Source organism: Medicago sativa, chromosome 2 (assembly GCF_051527215.1).
Source record: "Medicago sativa cultivar Bolivia chromosome 2, Bolivia_mono, whole genome shotgun sequence".
Taxonomy (NCBI): Eukaryota; Viridiplantae; Streptophyta; class Magnoliopsida; order Fabales; family Fabaceae; genus Medicago; species Medicago sativa.
In genome coordinates, this window is record NC_140750.1 from 33,141,064 (window position 1) to 33,158,786 (window position 17,723).

General features: G+C 35.2%; 1 protein-coding gene across 1 annotated transcript; it reads right to left on the reverse strand.

Annotated features, from left to right (window-relative positions):
- Positions 1-6,976, reverse strand: LOC146946367 (subtilisin-like protease SBT2.2). Its single transcript, XM_085744474.1, has 10 exons — positions 6,438-6,976; positions 5,821-5,980; positions 4,592-4,989; positions 4,174-4,269; positions 3,928-4,000; positions 3,479-3,761; positions 2,943-3,274; positions 2,219-2,489; positions 1,718-1,999; positions 1-585 (listed from the first exon to the last, which is right to left on the reverse strand). Exons 1-10 carry the CDS (start codon positions 6,659-6,661, stop codon positions 152-154), a joined length of 2,553 nt encoding a protein of 850 aa, XP_085600600.1. The 5' UTR covers positions 6,662-6,976; the 3' UTR covers positions 1-151.
- Positions 6,977-17,723: the final 10,747 nt, after the last annotated feature.

Genomic DNA, 17,723 nt, shown 5'->3' on the forward strand with positions numbered 1-17,723 from the left:
TTTTTATACAAGAAAAACCTATAAGAGCTTTACATAATAATGAATGAATAAAGAGTTAATACATTTAGAGACTCCAAAAAAATACTACAAAAATACACATAAATACACTAAATAATTACTTTAAACAACAAAAAAATTCAATCCCTATTAGTTAGCTAGTAGTGATGTTATTATATGAAATTTTAAAAATAACTGAAACAGGAATGTTAACAACATGGCCTTGATTACCAAACAGTCCAATCTTCCCAAAGCTAGCAACAGAATTATTAGCAGTTGCATTCAAGATCACAGACAAGACTTGCTTTTCGCCGTTTGCAATAAAAAAGTGAGTTGGAGTTACTTTTACTGAGACACCAAAAGGAGCACTCCAACCAACACTGTAAGATTCATTATTTCCAGCGATGTTTTGAACTGTTCTTTGCACCAATGTAGATTGGTTTAGCTTTGCGATAGTGATTGACGGCAAGTTTAGATCAGGACCGTATAGAGTTGAATTATAGATGCCGCAATTTTGACCAGTGTAGTTGAGTACCACAGGAGCTGAACCATTGATACCACATAAAAATGACATGTAATCATCATAACCTACAAAGAAATATGTTTGTTAACAACTCGTATAAATAATATTTTGATGCAGTTAGCTGCAAAGTGGGTAGCTACATGTGAACTGTTGCAACTAAATAAATTATCAACTTATTCATTCTATCATTGCACAATTTGCCAATCAATGTTGTCAATCGCAGATCGCAAAAAATAATAGTTTGTAAAAATTTCACAACACAACAGTGTGATATAGCCGTTATTTGACAATATCTTTTACTAAATAGCATATTGCAGAACAATGGCGATTTCTTAAAATTCCACTACCCTATAGCCACTATTTAACAAAATTGTTGGCGATCAGAATAAACTTAGCAATTTCAAAGAGCAAAGGATAGTGTAACACAACATATCACAAAATAGAACAGTTTTTGCAAGGTTTTAATTATCACCTGTAGCGAAAGATATTAAATTAGGGTCATGCTAACTAGGGCACAGGATAAGGAGCCCAAAATGGAATTGAAAGAGAAATTTTGTAGTGGAAAAATAAATTCTTAAGCTTTCAAGATTTTAAATGTACAATTTTGTAGTGGAAAAATAATTTCTATATTTGGTTTCTTAATTTGTGCCCTTAAGGCAGAAGTTAGCATTTGCCTTAAATTTATGTGACTCAAGTTTCTGCTATTTAAATCTTTAAGTTCATTTTGTAAAGTATGTCGCATTCCGATAAAAAGTTATAAAATCTTATAAAATATTGCTAAATTGTGTCGTATATTGATGAACAACTTAACTATACCTGATTTTCAAATAGGATTAGTTTAGTTGAGTCCATAACTGTGATGATAAGGCCCTTGAAGCTAAATTGGATCGAATCAAAGGTTGTGCATCTCGCACCTTGCAACTTGTCTTTTTTAGGAGGGGGGAGCCTGACAGGGTCCCGCCACTGACTTGGTTATCTTAGTTCAGTCGCAATGAGTTAGATTATTTATTTTAGTTTCAGTGGTAATCATTAGAATCAGAATTTATATGCGCTTGTGTTAAATAGTCTGTGGTATCATGATGTATTACTATACCAATCTAACTAGACTACATAGCCAAATTCACATACCATATTTGCATAATGAAACTTTGAGAACTTTTACTGAAATGTGATTACTGAAACACTTGAGTGACTTACTGGTATCGAAGATTAAACCCGGATTCAATGCTCCAGTTGCATTCACAAAACCGCTTCCCATGTCAAAAGAAGTAGCTGGAGTTTGGCTTAGATCTGGAAAGGCATATGATCGCTGAGCCATTATTGGTCCACCACTCTTGTCATTCTGAGAAGCAGTAGTCGAAAGTGCAGAACCAATGGCCGCGGGACTGAAATTTGGAAACTTTTGCTTAATTAGCGCAGCAAGACCTGCAATATGTGGTGCAGCCATACTTGTGCCAGACATCATAGCAAAATTCTCCCCTGATAACAATGCATATAAATATTTACATTTCATATTATCAAGATACACAGAATCATAGCATAGATTGTTATATAAAAGAATGTTGTCATATTTAAAATGTGACAACCAAACTCCTTAAACATGGCTATGTTTATTTCCCAATAAAAAACAGTAAAAACACATTTTGGTCCCCAACTCTTTAACCAAACTAATCTACAAGAATTAATGTAATTACAAACCTTGAAATTCAACTGAGTCAGTTCCAAGAGAACTCCAAGCTGCCCATATAAAATTTCCAGGAGCTAACAAGTTAGGTTTCAAAATGTCTGCTTGGCGAGGAAGACTGTCCTCTGGATCCGGTCCTCTGGCAGAGTAATACATAACCTTTGGGGCACCATAACTGTAGTTTGCTTTTAGTCCACCACAGAGTGCAGCAACAGCCCCAAATTTAACAAGTTTCTTCGAAACCGAATCTATTTCCAACGAAGAATTGTAGTATTGCATTAAAACCTGACCAATTGAAATGAAAATATCAGCAAGCAGATCATTCCTCAAATGTAAGGGGGAGAGAGAGAGAAGTAAGTTAACATATTGACTAAATATGTATTAGAATATGAGAAAATATCTTCAGATTATACTAGAGTATATTAGTTTAGCATCAAATTATCATGATAATAACCAAGTAATATGAAAATTAATCCTAAGAGATAATCTAAGATATTTTTAGATTAGAAACAGATTCTACGATATAAACTAAGATACTCAAACAAAATACCAAGATATCCTATGTTTTCTTATATTCTAACACAATGCTATGCTTTTCACACAGAAAACATAAACTTACATGTGTGTATCAATCAAGTGCATCAAAGAAAATGCTATACACTTTAAAACAACAGAAATTAAGAGAAGAATGCATATATAGTTGTGAATATATAAGAGGGACAATAATGGAGAATGCACCTTTGAGTCATTTGTAGATGGAATTATTATGCCAGGCATTTTCATTGCAACAGGGTTAAGCTGAAAACCAATCACATAAGGATCCATATAGAAGACAACACCAGCTGCACTATGATTCTTGGCTGTTTCTGACGCTCGTTTGATAGTGGAAATGCCAAGCACAAATCGAATTGAATAGCTGCAGATCAAAAGGTTTCCTTTGATCAAATCGTGATTGTACTTGCTTGCATCTTGGCACTCACCAACATACATATCGTCAGTGACTGTTGTGTCATTGTTCAGAGCATCATGTGCATGAATTAGTTTGTAAAGCTTGTTTTCATCTGTTCCAGCTGATGAAAATAATCAAAGAAAAAAATGGTCATTGATCATAAAAGAAAAATACGCACAGATGCACGCAAAGTCCGAAAGGATTAACTTTATATTGATTTTCCACTGAATTTTATATTTCGAAAGAATTAACACCACAGCCTCATTGAAACCCTTCATTACTCAACTAATTCTGGATATTGTTAACCACGAACAGAGAAACTTACGTGCAAGTCCAACTCCAGGTATCGTCACATTATTTCCTAGGAATATTGAGTTACTGTAAAGCCGATCATGAGAGGCAGCACCGACAGTAAGAATCCATGGACTGAAAGAAGACATGCTCATTGGTGACGGTCCAGTATTTCCAGCAGCTTGCACAACAAAAATACCAGCCTTTACAGCTGACAGCAATGCCATGTCTATAGGGTTAAAGAAAGTTGCGACACCGGGAGGGCGCCTATTTGGAGTGATCGATAAACTTATTATGTCGACACCATCCATAGCTGCCTGGTAACATTTGACCAAACATACCATAATTAGCCTTAGAGGAAAAAGCAAAACTCGGTGCAATTTTAGAAAAACGGGTTGTGAATGCAAAATATAAGGAAAATATTTGTAGATAATAGTAATAACTCGTTCAATTAAATATCACGTGGATTAACTGCATATGTACCTGGTCAATTGCTGCAACCACATCTGCAGCAAATCCTCCAAAACTCTTGTATAATGCCTTGTACACGGCAATGCTGTACAAAATTGAAATGTAATCCATGCATAAAAATGTGAAGATGAAATAGAATAATGAACAACTCCATAATATCATATATAACTATGGATCCAAAAATTTGCCACAAGTGTTAAAAGTAATGACAATAACACGAAAAAGAAAACAACTTAGACATAGTTTGAGATTATTTACTGTGAACGAGGAGCCATCCCACTAGCATTTCCAAAGTGATGTCCAGCAACAATCACTGGAATCCCATGGTTTCCTGCTGCAACAGATGCAGTATGCCTGCGTGATACACATCAACATGGACATTCAGTTAACGGAAAAGAAAATTCAACAAATCTCAGTTTGTTAGTGTGCATCAAGTAAACATAAAGTTTGACAACAGTTTCATTTTCAAATGATGCCTAAGATCATCTGAGGCATCGCAATTCCAGAACAACTCTCAAATATTATTATTTTTATTCCAAAAAAATTGTTAAAGCTCCAAGGAACAGAAGAAACACTGATTTTGAAATGCTAGAGTAAAACATAACACTGGTTTCCTAAGTAATCATGATATACTAGAGTAAAACATAACACTGATTTTGAAATGCCAAAAACTCACGTGCCATGGCCATCGCCATCAAAGGGAGAAGCATAGTCTTGAGACATATTAAAAATTCCCCTGGTTATAGCAGATGCTGCAAAGTGTCGTGCCCCAACAAGTTTCCTATTGCAAGAGCCAGATGGAAAATCACGAGTAACCTCGCAGATACCAGAAAAATGAGCAGGAACAGGATACGGATTTTCAGATTTACTATCACTAAAACTAGGGTGTGTTGGATCTATGCCGGTGTCAACCAACCCAATAACAACTCCTTCTCCGGCTGTTTCAAATCCACCATTTTGAGACCATGCTCCTTGTGGCAGACCCAAAAATTGTGGTGTATGTGTAGTTGCAGTTCTGACAGAAAAATCCAAAACCACATTGGCAACTTCATTGCTCCTTGATAGCCTCTCTGCCTACATGATTCAGTAAATTCAAAAGTCAAGAATACATTTGTTGAAGCAGATTAAACAATATATATATATATATATATATATATATATATATATATATATATATATATATATATATATATATATATATATATATATATATATATATATATGCAGTAGTAGTGTTGAACTATGTAGCACCAACACTTCTCATTCAAGACATGTCTGGTGTTTGATACCGACTCGATATTGACAAGTGTAGTCTATGAAGCACGGATACAAACACGGACACCGGACATGAACCAGACAGCGACACGGATTTTTTTTTGAGAAACTAGCATAATTCAATGTAATCATAGGTGTCGTGTCGGTGTCGGACACCGACGCGTGTTTGACACCGGGACACCCCTGATCCGAGAAGTGTCCGTGCTTCATAGCTGTGTGGTTATATTCAATTATTCCATTTTATCACATTATGACTGGTGTTAATGTGACAGTGTCATGCCCAATGTCCATGTATGTGTCAATGTTTCATAGGTATATGTCTGAAGTCAAATCATGAATACAAAAACAAAAACAAAAAAACAAAAAAGGTTAAATATTACAAAATTATAAGCTTTCAAGTTTAGTCCCTACAAAAATTTTATTTTTATTCACTTTTAGTCCCTATTTGCATTTTATAAGGACTATTCTGGAGGCTAAAATTACCATTAAAACTATATAGGAACTGAACTTGAAAACTCGTGATTTTGTAGGGACTAAAAACATATTTAACCAAAAAAAAATTAACCAAACAAACAAACATGTCTATACAAAACATGGACATAATCATGATGCTGAAAACAATCATCATACCTGCTGTTGGGTAACAAGCACAGCAAATCCATTAATCAGGTAATGGTAGCTATACAGCTTCAGATATTTCTCTCCTTTCAACACCTTCTTCAACAAAGAATCGTGTACTCGGGTAACATATGAGCTAAATCTCTTATCTGTTTTTGTAATATTTCCATATCTAAAATCAAAAAGAGCAACAGCATCAACAATTGACTTCATAACAAGCTCAAAAGTCTTGAAATTGATAATATCATTAACAAATTAACAAATATAATGATTCATTTTAAAAAATTAATCCATCACAATATCATGTATAGATGATATAAACAATCATTAATCAATACTTATCATATTAGCAAAATAGTGCATAGCTTCCATAAGAAGCCTAATGGTTTGGTATATAAGAAACACAGAATTAAAAACCTAAACATTTGTGATCTGAAAGAATTGAGAACAAAACATCCAAATCAAAAGCAACAACAATTTCAAAAGATAGTAAGACAAAACAAAACCAAAGTTGAAAAAGCAAAAAAAAAAAAAAAAAAAAAAATCTCAACAAAATAAGTAAAATATTTCCACAAAACCCCAAATAAAAAAGCAAATTTTTTGTTTAGAAAAAGTTAGAAAAATGATACCTTGGTTTCTGAAATTGAGTTCTTCCATTATCTTTAAACCCATCATTATCATTCAATCTTGTTACATCACCATTGTAATGAGAAGTAGGAGCTTGTTTCAAAGTAACAACATAAACAGAAGTAGTAGCATTATCCAAACCATCTTGTTGACACAAACAAGGTACAAAAATAACCAAACATAACAACAAAAACAACACCAAATGTCTCAAACAAATTTTCCCCATCAGGGTTTCTACAAAAACTGAAGATGACCCAGTTAAATCCAAAGCAAACCCAGAAAGTATCAAGAAGAAAGTTTGAAACTTGTTCACTAACACACATGCACCATTCTCAAGTTCAAGACTTACTTTCTACACCCCCACTAAAAGAACAATGTGATTTGTTTATGAAAGAGATAGAAGGTGGAGAGTGAATAAAGCATGAAACTTTTTTTTGTGTGAGAGTGAATGAAGAAGAACCCTTTTTGTTACTTTTTAAGTTTAGAGAGAGAAAGTTGAAGTGAAGAGTTTAGTTGAGTTTTGTTTGGAGAATCTGGAAGCAAAGCTTTGTACTTGTTGGGTTTTGTGTATTTGAAAAAGAAAAAGTTTGTTTAATCAAACAAGAACAAGAAAATATGAAATTGGTTTAGTAGAGAACTTTCTGCATTCATGCATTAAGAATATTTATGATCTTTTGATTAAGATTGGAAGGTTTAGAAAAATGTGAATTTTAGATTTAATTTTATAATTTAAATTATGAAGTTGAAGCTTGAGTCGTTTGATTTTGATCGAATGATCGTTGATGTTTTAAATGCGTGAATGTGTTAATTGGTGGATGTAGGGAAGCATGATCTAGAAAATAGTGTGAAAGTAGAATGAGAAAATGAACGTTTAATTTGGATTTATTAGGTTTTGGATATTTTGTGAGTCGTTGGTTGTCAATTTTTGTATGTTGGCAGGTTTTCCCGTGACATGTGTAAATGACAAACCACCTTTCTATTTCTTCTTTGCTGGTTTTTACTTTGTCTTGCCTTTTTTTTTTTTTTTTTCCTTCTTGAGATGTTGAAATGAATTTACTTTTTATTTAGTAATTTTATTATCATTTTGTATTTATAAATACGAAGTTTTCATCGTCGAATAATGGTAATTAATTTTAGAAAATTTGTGGATAAAAGCTTCTCCATACACGAGAAGTAGGGATTAAACCCTTAAACTTATTAAAGATGTCTAAACTTCTTACTTCTTAAATCAATTTATTGATGGTTTTTAATTTCGATAACTAATCAATAAAACAAGAACAAACATGATTATATTTTAGAAAGTTTTAATTATTTTATGGAACTGGCAGTCCTATCATTGAGAAATTAGCAAAATGGTGACCGCCAAGATTGGTTTTATTTGTAATTATTCATTCTAACTAGTGCCTCAGAGACATTGGTTAAAGAATCCATAAATAAAAGTTTTGTCTTAGAAATATAAGTCATCACTTTTGACCTACTAATAATTACACAACTTCTTTATAAAAACTTTTTGGTTATTTAATCAATGCCCTTGAGACTCTGACTAGCATTCTCCATTTTTTATATGCAAATGTTAGTGCTGTTGCAAAAAATGTTAGTACTTATAGATGTTAGTTTGTGGAGATTGAATTTAAGAGTCGGGACCTCCTCGTTCAAACTCTTTCAACGTCTCTTAGTTCATCAATCGGGTTATCTATGTGAAATAAAATGTTAACGATATGTATGGCTGACCAAACAATGTTAGCCAACCTATTTTATGATTATAGTTTGATAAGACATGCCATTGTAAAATAGAAAGTGTTTGGAATTGTAAAATGGTTTTGAAGTACAAATTGGTTTCAAACCGATTCGGACTTGGTTCAAACCTGATTTTGATTAAAAAAATGGTTTCATTCATGTGAAATTCATTGAAATCATAATTGTAGCTCTTGAACTACTTATTTTTCGTTCCCATTTTGATTATGAAGTTTAAGAACTAAAAAGTAAATGATGAAGTTTCATAAGTATACACAAAATTACCTGCGTTGAGAATTTGAATTAAGTAGTAGAAATTTGAATATCTCGTTGGAGACAACGTGAAACAACATTATTTCAGTTAGCATCGATTCACAAGAAACGTTTATGGAGGAAAGAGCATAATACTTTTAATTCTTCCAAGGTTGGATCTAGATCATCTCCTTCTCCCCACTCTTTCCTTCTTCCTCCTTCCACTAGTCGGGTTGGAGTCTTACTAGTGTCTTTGGAGGAATGTAAATGTAAATACTTTTGTAAAGTTCTTTGAGCCCAAATATCTTCAGTGTCTTGGACCGGACACCAACTACTTACCCTAAATTTTATTTATCAAAAGGGTAACAAATTGGGGGTTTTGAGTCACGAAAAGCATACAACGGAAATAAGGCGACATGAAGAAGGAAGTAGACGACCCATAATGGCGGATGTTCATGGTTTAAAAGGAAGAAACACATTTTAATAGAAATGTAGAAGAAGAATTTCCAATCATTTGAGAATAAAGAAGGTAAGTGGTCAGATGCTGCCTTTTTTTTTTTAATAAAAATGTCGTGTTGGTGTTTTTGGTTAAAATGGATGCAATGTGGCTATTAACAAAGTGCAAAAGGGTAAATTTATGGGCTAAAACCGAACAATTGAAACTTGGGGGCCAAAATCAAATAATTGTAAAACTTAAGGGGCAAAATTATACAATTTTGAAACTTAAGAAATAAAAATTACATCAAGTCATATTAAAACATGCACAATTATCATTGTATTTGATGATTTTGAGTCTCTCCCCCTCTTTCTCTCTCTCACATTCAATCTTTTTCTCTCATCATAATAATTTATTTTAATCATTAATTTTTTTTTCTAAAGAAGCATTTTAATCATTCATTTTTCAATTAAATACATTAAAGTCACAAAAACTCAAAAGTATCTTCGAGTTTGAATCCTTTCCATTTTACAATATAAATAGTATATGTAATGGGTCCTAGCACTTAGTGTTTTCCATTTAGGGGCGTGAATAGGTCGGGACGAGCCGGCCTATGCTTAAATAGGTCAGATCTAGTTGAATAAACTAAAGTCTAAGCTTGACATTTTGCATGTCAAAGACTTTACTTTAAGTCTGATCTATCTTTTTTAAATGCTCGGTCTGTCCATACGCTTGTCTAAAAGCCTAATTTTTACCGACAATTTTTTAAATGGAACATTTGACCTATTTATAAAAAAGGTCAATAGGTCAATACATTTTGTAATGCATGTACATCAATTTTTTCCACTTTATAAGCATATATTGCATGTATATATAATAAAATTTTGTAGCGCATGTCAGTGACGGATCCAAAAATTTTAATAAGTGGGTCAAGTTATATCATAAAAAATTTATAAACGCGTAAGCGTGCGAAAATTATACAAGTTATATTTATAATTGCCCTAAAATGTTGATTTTTTTTAAATATTTGTCCATTTCTAGCAGGTATATATAATATAACCATAATTAATTATTTTTTCACCACCAACGTAGCGTCAATCACAACCTTTTTCAACAAATATAAGAATAGTTTATATTATAATAATAGTTGTATGGTCTTGCTAACGATATGCTCTGAGATAATTGGTTAAAGATTTCATAAAAGAAAATTTTATCTTAAAAATAAGCATTATTTGTATTGATATAATAATTATAACAACTTTTTATAAAAAAAACCTACTTATTCTGATTTATTAACTAGTGCTCTTAGAACACTCGTTAGGATCCTTCTTAGTTTTGTAATATTTTATATGTAATAAATAAAGCATGTAAAGACAATAATATTATATAAAGAGGGGTCAAACTAGGTATATATTTAAATTTGGGTTAAAAAAAACAATACACATGTGGAGGCAAGTGGGGTTGCTTGATCCCATTGCCCCCACACTAGATTCGTGCATGGCGCATGTACATCCATTTTGTAGAGGCTAATAAGCATGTATTGCATACATTTGACTTATTGCCTTTTATTTTGGTTGCTAATAGGGTTCCTTAATTTGCAATTTGGAGTAAGATCAGAATGACAATAATAAGAGATTAAGAGGGTAATACCCAAAAATATGTGTACTCATTATAATTGAAATAAGAGAGTAATGCCTAGAGTTTTGTAACTCATTGAAAATCCCAAATCGCCAAAAAAAAAACTGTCATATTGAAAATTTAAAGGAACAAAAAATTTAATAATATGGTGAAGTATATATAATTACACATACAGTTAAAACTCCATAAATTAATAATGGCAGGACCGGAAAAATTTATTAATTTAGAGAGTTATTAATTTATCGATAAATTAATAATTATTAATTTAAAGAGTTTTTAAATAATTACACTGTACATACCAAACAAAAGGCAAATTAGTCTATGCCTCTTAGAATTACGTTGCAGCGAACTTTGGGACTCAACGTAAATTAGTAACTGCTGTGTTTATATGCATTGGAAATCAATAATGACTTTTGAAGTACAGTAAATGTAAACAAGAGGAACAAATGTGTTCAATGTATTCTTAATATATTTTTTTTCAGTTTCTATGAATTATTAATTTATGATTTTCTTGGGACCGAAAATTATAAAGGAATCTCCCGAAAAATTATTATCTTATTATTTTATCAAGTTTTTCAATTTTTTACATTGGCCCAAGTCGGGACTGGACAAATTTATTATTTTAGAGAGTTTATTAATTTACCGAGTATTAAATTAAAGAGTTTCTACTGTATATGGGTCGTCTTGATCAATCTAGTAGGCTTTTGTATAAATCTTTAGTCTAACTTATTTAAATTAACGAGCTTTTAAAAAACTTAAATCTAACTTATTTAATAAGTGAGTTAGGCCGAGTCAAACTTTATATAGGGGTAGTCATAGACTACGAACGGCTTGACATATTATTACCCAGATTTCCACTATAATTAATTATTTTATAACATTTTTTTTCAAACTTTTTTATCTGTATCTCTTTAAAAATAAAAAATAAAATGAAAAGAATTATAAATATAGAGGATATAATATTTTCCTAACTAGCACCATTCTTTCCTTTCCAAATAGAAGATCGATCTGGTTTGACCAGATGCAGCAAGTAGTACCAACTACATGTCGGTAGTGTATTGGCTGCAACTGCTAGCTAGTGTATGTGTCACTTACGTCATCTTTGAGAATGACCACCGATTTATGCAACGGCCATTATGTAGTCAACGACATAACTTTGAAAAGGAGCATACACATTTTTGAAATTATAAACTATTTTGCGATTTTAATAGCAAGTTATTAAAAAGGGTCATGTTAACTTGTGCCCTTAGGGCACAAGTTAAGGAGCTTAAAATGGAAATTAAAAATAAATTTTACATTGAAAGTATAACTTTTGCAACTTTTAAGACATTGAATTCACAAGTTTCAAAAAAAACCTTCTACATTTGCATTCTTAACTTATGCCCCAAGGACACAAGTTAACATTTCCCTATTAAAAATTACACCATCCGGTCACTAATATAAGCAAATATCCACTTTTTAGATACATTCAATTAATGATGTATGTGATCTTTATTATATGTCACATACATCATTAATTAAATGTATCTAAGAAGTGGATTTTTGTTTATATTAGTGACCGGAGGGTGTAGTCATACTTGATTATACTATGTTTTCATAATCAATTAGGGACTAAATTGTGCTATTTCCATAATTAATTGTTGAAATATTGTCATGCAAAACTACATTCAAAATGATATTCATTATGAGTAAGTGAATAAGAGAGGGTGACAAGGACTATCATGAAAATTGACAAGGAATTATAACAAGGAAAATGTTAAATGTAACGACAAAATGTTTAGCGAAAATATCTCAAAGGTTTGTTTCACTAACGCATGAATTTCACCAGCTTATTTTTTCTACCAACTTACGTGAATTTCGCAAAACCGTATTTTTGTATTGGTTAAATTTGTTTTCGCGAGTCTTTCTTGATAATATTTGTCGCTAACTATAGCAATGCTCTTGTAACAAATTTCTTTGCCTCAATTTCTGATCTCTCCATCTCTTTAGGAAATTTAATTTTTCTAAATATGAACATGTTTTAAGGGGATATAAACTCCAGAAAGAAAAACATGGATACCAAAGTAAGCTAAGGATGTAAAAACGTAATTAAACTTTACAAGATCAATCATGAAACAAAACCTGTAAAAAAAAAAATTTAACTTTTGGAGACAAGGACATTTTGAGCTAGGGGAAGACAATTTTATTAGGGGTGGTGGCCCTAATGAGAAAATGATGGAAAGGTTTGAAGAATCAAGCCTTTTCCCGTTTCGGTGGCTTTTTCTCCATTTGTCGACACACAAACAAACACTTCATTTTCAACGTTTCAAATATTATAGAAAGCAATAATAATTAACCAGATTCAGCCAATTTAGATGGCGAAACATATTATGAAACTAACAAACGTTTAAATGATTCCTAAAATAAAATACCATTGATCACATTATTATATTTATATATAGCTCAGTTAATCTTTAAAATTGCTTAAATAGATTAATGCAAACATTATTCTTTTATTTGAGAATTTGTTATTTTAAAAGTTATTAACGTAAAGCGTCAAATTTCTACTATATATTGTAGGATTAACTTTGGAAAACGATATTTAAATATTGATGAAAAAATAAGTGAAAGATAATAATTGAAATATACAATATCACATATAGGGTTTCAATACTTAAGGTACTATTCCTAAAAAAAAAATAAATACTTAAGGTACTAGTTCAATGACAAAATCTTAATTTTATAAAATGATCATTAACTCATTTTAATTATATAAAAACAAATATCTTCTCCAAACTTTGAAAACAAATAATATTGCATTTAGAATATGAAGTTAGAATATGAAGTTATGATGACTCTATTTTAAGCATTTCTTTTGCATGTTACACTTTCTTTTCTGATCACATTATGAAACGGTGGCATATCAAGTGCTTATTTTTGCCTTTGTGCACATGCCATAGTAGTGCGTTACCACTGAAGAAAATAAAGCGTTAACACATTGTTAAATTGCATGTTCGGAATCTTTTCCTTTGTTTTAGCTATAATTATTAAGATATTGTACCTCATACCCCAACATTTATACCTTCACCCTACAAAATATAATAATTCCAATTTTATCCTTTTTGACATTTAATGTTACACATTCATTTTTCACCCTCACTTTCAGTAGTAATGAGTATAGAATGAGTTCACCCCTACATGCCTGAAAAACTCAAACTAACATTTTCGGTTCTATATTTTTTTTGGGGAAAACTTAAAAAGTAGATTACCAAATTGTTAGTAAAACCGTAAATTAACATTTCTGAAAACATTGTATTGCAACAATTAAAACTATTAGTTTAACATAATAATAAACTGATTTTCTGTTGTATATCTTATAAGCCAATGAGGGTAGGAAGAGCAGGACCAAGTTATTGATGAAACAGGGTAAAATCCCAACATCATGCTTCGTCAACAAAACATGAGACTCAACCCAGAAAAATGCACGTTCGGAGTCCAAGCGGGTAAATTCCTCGGTTTCTATCTTACAGAAAGAGGAATTGAAGCAAATCCAGACAAATGCCGCGCATTTACTGAGCTTCCAACGCCCCACTCCAAAAAGTGCATCCAAACACTCAACGGAATGCTGACCGCTCTCTCCAGGTTTGTGGCCAAGTCCGCTCAACACGCACTTCCTTTCTTCAAACTCTTGAGGAAAGAAACGAAGTTCGAATGGACTGATGAGTGCGAAGCTGCCTTACAGCACCTCAAAGAAGCGCTCTCTGCGCCACCAGTGCTATCACGACCAGATCAAGGTGAAGTACTGTACCTATATCTCTCCGTTTCCTCTGACGCGGTAAGCGCCGTCCTCATCAGAGAAACGTCGGAGGGGCAGAAACCAGTATACTTCACCAGAAAAGCATTGTTGGGACCTGAAACAAGGTACCAAAGGATCGAAAAGGTGGCCCTCGCACTTCTCACCGCAGTCAGAAGACTAAGGCAGTACTTCCTAGCGCACACGGTGGTAGTCCGGACGGACCAACCCATCAGGCAGATCCTGGGTCGTCCAGACGTGGCTGGTCGGATGATGAAATGGTCACTCGAGCTATCCGAGTTCGACATTCATTACGAATCCTGAAAGGCACTAAAGGCTCAGGTGTTCACCGATTTTCTCGCCGAAATGACTTTCCCAGCTGAGGAAAGCCCTGAAGAATGGACCGTCTTTGTAGATGGATCATCTAACGCCAAGGGAAGCGGAGCCGGAATAATCATCGAAGACAACAAAGGTATCGTTGTCGAAATTTCCCTCGCTTCGTCTTTTCCAGTTACCAATAACACTGCAGAGTACGAAGCCTTCCTAGCTGGCTTGCGAACCGCCAAAGACATGGGGGCCACAAGGGTTAAAATCTTTACCGACTCGCAACTAGTGGCTTCCCAAGTCACAGAAGAGTTCCAGGTAAAAGAAGACCACCTCCAAAAGTACGTCCAGTTAGTACTAGAGAAAATGAAAGAATTCGACGCCGTAGAAGTAATTCACGTTCCCCGCGAACAGAATACTCGGGCAGACATTCTTTCGAAACTCGCAAGTACGCGAACTGCGAACGGAAACAAGACAGTAATACAAGAGGTCCTCAGCGAGCCAAGCATCTAGAATAGAGGGACTCTGCATCAAGAGGTCAACTCGATCATCGGACTGGAAGATTGGAGGGGACCCATCTCTCGATACATAGAGAATGGCGAGCTCCCGACCGATCAGCAAGAACAGACAAGGTTGAAACGGAGGGCCTGCTCATTCACTTTAGTGGAAGGAACCTTGTACAAAAGAGGTTTCAATATTCCACTAATCAAGTGCCTAGGACCCAATGAGACCCAAGAAGTCCTCGCCGACATCCACGACGGCATCTGCGGACAACATCTTGGTGCAAAAGCTCTCGCAAAAAAGGCCCTACGAGCAGGATACTACTGGCCTACCATGCTGAAAGACGCCCAAGACTACGTGAACCTCTGCGATAAATGCCAGCGACACGGGGACATGCACCTAGCACCTCCTGCTGAGCTAACGTCCTTGGTCTCACCTTGGCCTTTCGCATGGTGGGGCATCGACCTTCTGGGACCATTCCCCAAAGCCGCTGGGCAATTAAAATATCTGGTCGTCGCAATCGACTACTCAACCAAATGGATCGAAGCAGAACCATTGGCCAAAATCACAGCTAAAAACGTACTCCGCTTCTTCAAGAGAAACATCTTAGCAAGATTCGGAGTGCCAACATTAGTGATATCCGACAATGGTACACAGTTCACGGACCAATGGTTTCAGGACTACCTAAGGAATATCGGCATCAAGCAAAGCTTCACCTCCGTCGAACACCCTCAAGCAAACGGCCTCGCTGAGGCTGCAAACAGGGTAGTTCTGCAAGGAATACGAAGGAGGCTAGACGCGGCCAAAACACAGTGGGCGGAGGAATTACACGCAATCCTCTGGGCCTACAGAACTACTCCCCATTCCACAACTGGCGAGTCACCTTTTCGACTCACGTACGGGACAAAAGCGGTCTTACCCATTGAGCTAACCGAACTCACATGGCGTACGGACGCCAACACTAACTTCCCGGCCAACACGGCAAATCTACGTGAAGAACTCGAATTCGTCGACGAAGTCAGGATAGGGGCAACCTTGCGAGAGGCAGCACTAAAACAGAAAATAGCTGCTCGCCACAGCAAGAAAGTCATCAAAAGAGAATTCGAAGTAGGCGACCTCGTCCTCCGGCGAAACCAGAAGGACTCCGAAGAAGGGAAGCTCGCCGCCAACTGGGACGGCCCCTTCAGGATCCGGATGAAGACCGGGACAGGAGCTTACGGACTCGAAGACCTCCATCAAAATGCAATTCCAAGGAATTGGAATGCAGAAAAACTCAAAAAGTACTACACATAGATGGCAAACAACGGCAACTCACTCTAATGTATGTACTTAGTTCGATACAACGAACTCACCGCTCCCCGTCGAGCAAATAAACGGAAGAGGAAAGTCGTGCCACTCCGAATCCAAAAAGAAAAAGGATGAGAGGATTTTACATAACAAATTCTCTTACTCCTCAGTATGTACGCTTACCGCTGCGACATCACTGCTCGGCATGTTAGGTAGAACCCCAGCTCGCGATGGGTGTTTCACGCCTCAGTGGAGGGAACTTAGAAAAATTTCTCTCGTTCATCCGCTGTTACACGTCCATAACTTTGGACACACATTCAGATAAACAATCTCTTGGATGTGCAAACACTTTTAACTAATACTCCACGTAAACGGTTAGAAAACTTCTTGCCTGAGCTCTTCCTTGCAAAACTACGCAAAGGTAAAAACTTCCCAAGCGAAGTCAATTATTACCTGGAAAGCAAAAGGCACGACTTTGATTTCGTCAAGTCAAAGCTACCCAACGCCGGGCGGGCGTACAAGACTCTCCAGTCATTAAGTCACTTCGTTGAAATAATGACTGCGGGGGGTAGCCCGTCCCGCTACACTCAACTTAAAGAGCTTTACGATCCAAAAGCAGACAAGTTCGAAAGTTAAACAACTAAGAGCACACGAATTATTGCAATCTGTCAAAAACACAAGGCAGATAGATAATCCGCTCTCGACAGCAGCTAAGAGCATACGAATTATTACAGTCTGTCAAACATACAAGATATATAGATAATTCGCTCTCAACAAATACTTCAAACAGTAGTAAAGCCTCACGCAACGAGCATGCAAAATTCAAAACATCATACCGGAAAATAAATCATGCATTTCGGAAACAAATGTTTAAAGGGAAAATAAACGTACGAGCCACAAAGGATCGTATAATGTCAGAGGCACGAAGGCCAGTCAAGCAAAAGCAAAATATATTACAGGGCAACACAAAGCCCGGGCTTTTCAGACATGCCCCTCGTCGTCTTGGTTGACAATCTCACCATTCCGCACATACTTCATAAAGCTAAGCCCGTCCTCACAGAGCTGTACGCCAGGGTTCACTACCTTGAGTTGCTCGATAGCGTTGTCAAAACCATGACGAGCAGCACCTACAAGGTTCCTCTCCAGTTCTTCAAGCCTGTACACCAAGGCAGGACGGCCCAGCACCGCCGTATCCTCTGTCTCATCTTCACCAGGCTGAGTTGCGTCACGAAGAGCATCTTCCAAAGCCCTTTTCTCTGCAGCGAACTTGGTACGGACCTCGGTCAGCTCACGACGGCAGCGGGACCCCACTTCAGCTTTCTCCTCCAGAAAGGCTATTATCTT

Bases quoted from the DNA above. Each gene is read 5' to 3' on its own strand.
- LOC146946367 (XM_085744474.1), bottom strand. From the start codon at position 6,661: ATGGGGAAAATTTGTTTGAGACATTTGGTGTTGTTTTTGTTGTTATGT. The intron at 4,001-4,173 runs GTAAATAATCTC...AATTTTGTACAG, and splicing joins GGGATGGCTCCTCGTTCACA to CATTGCCGTGTACAAGGCAT. The intron at 3,762-3,927 runs GTACATATGCAG...AAATGTTACCAG, and splicing joins TGGTTGCAGCAATTGACCAG to GCAGCTATGGATGGTGTCGA.